The sequence below is a fragment of the Lepisma saccharinum genome, chromosome 12 (assembly GCF_977018435.1).
Source record: "Lepisma saccharinum chromosome 12, izLepSacc3.1, whole genome shotgun sequence".
In the NCBI taxonomy this organism is placed as follows: Eukaryota; Metazoa; Arthropoda; class Insecta; order Zygentoma; family Lepismatidae; genus Lepisma; species Lepisma saccharinum.
Window position 1 is genome coordinate 30,112,546 of NC_139240.1, and position 7,383 is coordinate 30,119,928.

Here is a 7,383-nt window from a genome sequence, read left to right on the forward strand (position 1 = left end):
CATAGTAGACTAGGTCGACTGGAGAGAAGAAAGAGCGAGAGATATGGCTCAGACGCCTCTCTCTCTCTCTTTCCTACCAGGTGGGACTCTCTGCGCTAACCACTACACACCCACGAGGTGGTCGACCCACCGGCTTGCTTTGCGAAAGAGCGAAGTGACTCGAAGAAGGGGGCAACACGACATCTGGCGGGCAGCAGCGCTGTCGCTCCCCCCACTCCTCCCGAGCGACAGCTGGCCTACTCATCGACACCGCCGCCTCCGCTGAAAGTCATTTCTCCCGCGCGGAGGGAAAAACTACATCTGGTATTCTTTACCCTGGGGCTGCAACACTGTCAGATTTTCGCCACACGTGCGAATTGTTTTTGCTCACCCCACACGTTCCTGCTTCTAGTTGCCGATCTGGGGGAGATGCCCTCCACGATAAATAAACCTCTTGCAGAGATCTTTAAATGCATAAAAGGACAGAATACGCTATTCTTTGCCTCATTTGTACTTTTAAAAACGTGCGCGTGAAAAGTTTGAGTATTAGCACCATGCAACATCAACATTCGCCCGATGTGGTTTCCCTCGTAAGTACCATTCCTCTCTCTCTCTCTCTCTCTCTCTCTCTCTTTCTATCTATCTCTCTCATCCTTGGTTCGACACTCGTAGCATATATATACACTTGTGTTAGCGCCGACCCTTATGGCGAAGTGGTTAGAGTCGGACGCCTCAGTACAAATACGTTAGTTTTGCCGACCCTTGTGGCGGAGTGGTTAGCACATGCCAGCCGGGAGGAACGACCTGGATTCGAATCTTCTCCTCCTTACACAAGCATAAGATAGTTTTGCCGACCCCTGTGGCGAAGTGGTTAGCATACGCCAGAGGGGACCTGGATTCGAATCTCAGTAAGGATACACTCATTACGAATCTTCTCTTTACACACGCATAAGTTAGTTTTGCCGACCCTTGTGGCGAAGTGGTTAGCACACGCCAGCCGGGGGGAACGACATAGATTCGAATCAGCATGGATAGACTCAGTGCGAGTTTTCTCACCAAACAAAACAGTGTACATATACACAGCTATTCAAACTCTAGTTTGAGGTAAACAAACAAACACGCACAGCGTTCAGGGAAAAATCTTTTCTTTATTTAGTTTTGCACACACGTTCTACATTCTACGGTACATATCATACGCACTTCGCTTAGTGTAGTAGGACCTTATGGGTTCACCACACACTTGCAAGAAAAAGAAAAGAAATAAAACACTTCTATTTGGGGCACGACTTTATAGCACCCCTCTCGATTTGCTACATTCTGTAATAGTGTAGTAGGACCTTATGGGTTCAGCAAACAAAAACAAAAAACACTTCTATTTTGGGGGGCAGGGCCACCAGTTCTGAATATCCTTAGAGAATAACTACATTCTGTATTTAGCGGTGAGAGACTTATCTGCTCCCGCGAAGTTCTGCTTCTTGAATAGTTTATACAAATCATACGCACTTCGCATTGTATAGTAGGACCTTATAGGTTCCTCGTTCACAACTCTTGCAAAAAACATTTCTATTTTGGGACACGACTTCTGTAGTAACTGCATAGTCTGGTACAGGGCCACAAGTCCTTGAATATCCTTCTCGATTGATTGGGCTTTTGTCTCCAATGCTAGGATCAGGTTCTCGATCCCTCCTTCTTTCCTTGTCAGAGCTTCCAAATAGTACGCAGACTCGTCAATCTCGTTCTCACCACACCTTTCTCCCATCACGTGGATTCTTTTGCATGGTAGACAGTAGTCCCCGGGAAACAAAACTGGTGGCGATGTCTGCAAAGAAAACAATACACACTTGTAAATACAAAACATATTTCCTACTTCTTTTTTACTACATTTACCTATATTTTTTACAGGTTATCACCCGGGAAATTCTAGAAATAGAAACGGTTGAAGTAGGAGGGCGGGTCGTACGGAGGACCAGATGCGTTGTAGAAAGGGAGGGGAACGTGTATTACGTCCCACCCGATCACCCTTTGGTTCAGGGTGACGTCAACCTATTCATGGGCTGCCGTTTAGAACCCCAAGAACCCCAACGACGGCAGTATAGACCTCCCACACCTCACCCGCATGCACCGACACCCCCTTCCCCCAACCCGTCCTACAACTACTCCCCTCCACCTCCTAGAAACAACCCCTCACCCCCGGACAGCTTGGCGGAGGAAGAGGAGGCCGTATTTCAACCCGTTGACGGTCTCCTAGTCCCTGATTTTGATGACCTACTACCATACTACCCCCAACAGTAGTAACCTATACCCTTCTTCCTACCTTCTTCCTACCTTCTCCCTCTATCCTTCATTTCCCCTTCTTTTCATCTACACGCTTACTTCTTCAAACAGAACCTCCCCGTAAGTACTTTTTTTATTTATTTTTTACTAACGACATATAAGTGTTATTATTTATTTGTACTCACCATCTTGTATTACTCGTTGAACAATTCTGATGCTAGCAGTGGGGCGTCCTCTCCTTCTACTTCCGCTATCACTTTCAACTCGTCCTTCCTTCGTCTTCTTCTTCGTCTACTGTAGCTCTCGCCGGCGTCGCTGCACTCGTTCTCGGCTGTGTCGCTGTCTCTGTCGACCTCGTCACGATCCTGTAGCCAGTTAGACAATGTTTCACTTAGTTGCACTTTCTTTCTTTGCGGTCTCTCTCCGGCACGTATCTGTCTTCGCACCCTCCAGAGACTGTACATTAATTCGTCCAGCGGTAAACCCTCCCCCGGATTCATTGCTATCGGCTTCACCAGATTACGGTTCGGATGTGTGGTATTCAATAGGAAATCCCCTAATGTGTGCTGCTCGGTGAGGCGCCCGTGGAACAGACTAGCAAGGATAAGGGGCTGGCCCCCGTATAATGTGAGGGGAGCAAAATAGCCTAAGTGCTGACGCTCCCACAATTTTAAAATCAAATTCAAATTCAAAATTCAAAGAAAGGTGGCGGCGGCGGTGGGTATGAAATGTGTGAATCGTTTGTGTTACACAAATATCACCCGTCATATTTTCACTTACAAAGTACAACTCTAACGTTGCATAATTAAAAATCTTAAAATGTTCTGACTTCTGTTAAAAGCTGAGGCTGCAAACGGGCACCCAGCACACGTAAGGACAAAAAACAGGACAACACACACAAAATTATCCTGGCCATAGTGCCAGTCGCCAGAGCCTCGTTAGTCTTTAGTCCAGGGTGCACTACGTGGAAGTGAGGTTGACTTTTGGGCGCCTACGTGGAAGGTACCCCTTACACCCCACCTTTCTTTGACGAAGCACTCACAGCTACCTTGCAACGAGCTGTTGGGGTGGTCCTACGAGGGACATACATCATATCCACATCCCCTTCCCTACATTCTACACTCGTTAATAACTCCCCATCAATACTATCGGACTCCACATCTACACAGAAACGTATCCACGGACGCGCACAATTCATCTCACTCTTAGACAACAACGATGAAGCCGCAACAACCTACAACGAAAACAGAAATACTCTGCGTTACACAACTTCCTTCTTGAATCTACATTCACGTCCGTCGTCAAAGGCAAAACAATCTGTACAATCACGAGTACTTTTATAACTAAACTCCCCGCAATAAACACAGAAAAAATCATCTGACAACCTCGTCCGCAACCCACCAGGCATAAACAAAAACTTGCCTTCGCGACGGAGCACATACATTCTATACTCGCTACAGTTCACATTCACACAGTAGTAACGAGCATACCCGTAATCTGGGAAATCAACCACTTGAACGTCTTTACAGTATGGACAGTGAATTGAACGACTACTTTTTACAGTCCCCAGATACAACGACATCACAACCCACAAATCTCTTTCGGTAATGCGTAAGACAGACAGTATACACACCTCAGACTCAGTAGCAGCAGCAGCAGCAGAAAAAACTTCTCCACTCTCAGAGACAGACACATCGAACTCGTCGATGTCAAACATATTTATACCAACAAATCGTGGGAGACTCCTCCCCACACAAACACCGCATTGGTCACAACCACACGCCAACAACAACAACAACACCTGCACTCCCCCACAGAGATATATATTTGATCCACACACCTGCAATCCCCCACAGAGCAAAAAATTCGATCTGGTCAGATGCCAACGCTCGCCACACTGAGAGTTATATTTGAACTGGACACATGCCGCCAAAGCTACCCCTCCCCCATAGAGACACATTCGAACCGAACATCCGCCAGATGTCAACGAACCCCCACAGAGTATTATCTTTCATCACGTCCACATATCACGCAGAGCAAAAAATTCAATACTCACAGATGTCGACGCTCCCACGCAGAGCCTAAAAATATTCTATCCACACAGCTGCCGACACCACCTGCACTCCCCCACAGAGCATGCGCACGCATTCATCCCCCCCACAAACACACAGCTACTATATAAACTCAAACACGCACACACCAAGCACACATCAGCAACGACAACACAACCAGAGACATCACCCAGTACAATCGATGACGTCACCAATCACCTATACAAACAATCGATCAATCAATCTATATTATTATCAATTATATTAACAACTATAATAAGGTTTAACAATACAACAATCTACAAACGTATCATTTACATCAATCAATCACTATATTATTAGAACACCCACAAACCCTCCTTATTTGGAAACACCTATCAATCACTATATTAGGACACCCCACAACTCCTTATTTGGAAAAACTATAAATAAATATGACACCTGTCAATCAATCAATCACTATATTAGGTTAACAACACCCACATACCCTTACATACAACTCCTTATTTGGAAACACCCCCACCCACACCTAATTTAAAAAAAATCGATCCCCACCCAAAAAAAAATGTATTGATCACTTATCGATTATTGGAAATCGATTAAGGTAATTGATACTGATTGATTATCGCGCTAAAGCTACCCCTTAACTACTATTCATGCTTTATCGTACGATACTCCTCTGGGATGTGAAGTGTACTATGTACGTAGTGTAATTAGAAATTTGAACTGTCAAGGTTCAACTTTCTATTGCAAGGGAGAAGAAAAATCCAAACTTCTCAAAGATTTGTTCAATATTTATAATATTGTAGATTTGCAAAGTGCAAACTGTCCTTCGCTTAGAAATTTGTATATGTTTCAAGGAGGATTGTGCAAGTATCATTCTGATACTTCGCCTCCATCAGAACAAGGTTGTGCATTCAAAAATTTACAAAGACTTGTATCTTGGTACAATACTAAAATTACCAATATGTAATGTATTTTAGAGCAAATAATAAAAGATTTGTGAAAAAATAATTGTTTTATATGTTGTTATTTAGCCTTATAGGCCTTTTTTCAAGAACTATTGACTTTTTTAGTGTTTAGTAATACCAGGGATTATTTGTAGCTGTTATATCATGCGAGTCTTATTTTTACTACAGTCAGGACTAAATTCCACTGACTGAAGCTTAAAGCTTAGGCTCTATAGCATGTTGATTGGTTAATCACAAGGCAATATGAACTTTACAGAGGCTTGTAGGAGGCATAGGAACACACGACAGAGCGTTATTAGTGTGCAAGAACATTTTACATCGAGAAATAATGCTGACTTGTATTTGTTTTTTTAGTTTACATATTTATTTAGGATTCAAATGAAACAATTGCAGTATTTTTTTTAATCAAGAATATATCAGATTTATATACACGAAAAGTAGACTACCAATAAGCGAAAATCACATAGTCATTACGAATTAGTCGTCGCTGGAATTCCTCCATGAGGTTTCATGGTAAGAGAGAAATTTTCGCCATTGTTCGAAATTTAGTGTGACTTCTCCGGTGGCGTTGCTGATTTCCACTTTTATATTTTCTCCACTGCCCTCGAAGGTGAAGTAAAGTTCTCCTATAATGTTTATAGATCTGAATCTGTATTCTCGTGTGGGGAATCTGTTCTTGTAGATCGAAGATCGCATCTGATTTGTACACGCATGATGGGTACTCATCGCTATTTAGGACAATGTAATTTTTTTCATGTTTCAAAATCAATTCAGTGTGGGTGAAAGTACCTCGAATAACGACATCCTATTGTTGTACTTTATATATGAGTTTCAGCCGGATATGAGTCATGGGTGCTTTATGCACACGTTGGAGTTTGGAATTAATGGTTTTTCCATTAATGTACAAAATACACTTTCGGCCTATTCTAAGGCGTCACGTCAGGCCATTTTGGCGTCGGTGGTGAGTCATATTTGGTATAATTGAGGAGCTCGAACGGTCCTGGGTAGAGGCTAGAAAATATTAACCAATGAGAGAAGGTTTTTAATAAATGGTTCAACCAATCAGAGAAGAGTAATGAAAATAATATTTATATTGACTGGCCTTTTGTCTAAGAATCTATAAATATCGAGCGGAAGACGAAGCGGTCCAAGAGAGTTCTCAAGTGTTTGGCTTGAAAGACGTACTGATTTTTTAGCGTGACTGAGTTGTTGCAGTGCAACTAAAGGCTTTTTAACTTGGTGTCTTTTTTTGTGTACTATTCATTATTTCAAGTTGTTTTTTAACTGCCATGCAAACAAAGTTTAAGCGTTTTACATTATTTTTGAAAATATTATACAAAGAATACTCGAAAATAACACTAACAATATGTATTGTTATTGCTCCAGGTTCTGTCACTTTCTCTCTTTCTGAATTCCATCCATTCTTTTGTCACTGCGATGTTTTTAAAAACATATTATACAAAAATATTAGAAAATATCACTAACAATGTGAATTGTTATTGTTGCAGGTTCTTTCTGAGAAGCAGATGTGAAGTACTCTGCAAAGAACTGAAAGCCCGATTGGAAGAAACGAATAGTGAAAACTGACGTTGCTGAGCAGGACCCCAGGGAGATGAGTGATTTGGTGCTTATATGTCCATGTAATTTTTTTCATGTTTCAAAATCAATTCAGTGTCGGTGAAAGTACCTCGAATAACGACATCCATGTTGTTATCAATGTTGTAGCGGCTTTCTGGTTCCATCTTGTGTTTTTTATGTGTATCTCTAGTAGACTGCAATGCTTACTGATTTTGTTGGATATATATATATATATATATATATATATATATATATATATATATACACAATTTTTCAAAATAGGCGCAAAGTACTACAAAAAGCAAGCTTTACCAGTTATACAGCCAATATTTTCTATTTAAAGTAACTACATGTACCAGAAGCACTTGCACCCCAAAACTAACTAGACTTCAAAATTATACTATATTATGTGCTAAATGTAACATAGTATAAATTGAGAATTACAAAAGCAGATTCTGATATGTAAATAGCCTTTTGCAAAAGTCCAATGACAAAGTTTAAAAATTGTAACAGCCCAGACAGGGACTCGA

The 7,383-nt window shown here is 41.7% G+C and overlaps 1 protein-coding gene across 2 annotated transcripts; it reads right to left on the minus strand.

Moving 5' to 3' along the window:
• Positions 1 to 1,364: 1,364 nt before the first annotated feature.
• Positions 1,365 to 2,771, minus strand: LOC145996419 (uncharacterized). 2 transcript variants are annotated; one of them, XM_083132881.1, is made up of 2 exons: positions 2,439 to 2,771; positions 1,365 to 1,798 (listed from the first exon to the last, which is right to left on the minus strand). In XM_083132881.1, exons 1-2 carry the CDS (start codon positions 2,439 to 2,441, stop codon positions 1,400 to 1,402), a joined length of 402 nt encoding a protein of 133 aa, XP_082989007.1. In that variant the 5' UTR covers positions 2,442 to 2,771; the 3' UTR covers positions 1,365 to 1,399. Both variants share the same exon structure in this region, with proteins under 2 accessions (XP_082989007.1, XP_082989009.1).
• Between the last annotated feature and the right edge of the window lie 4,612 nt (positions 2,772 to 7,383).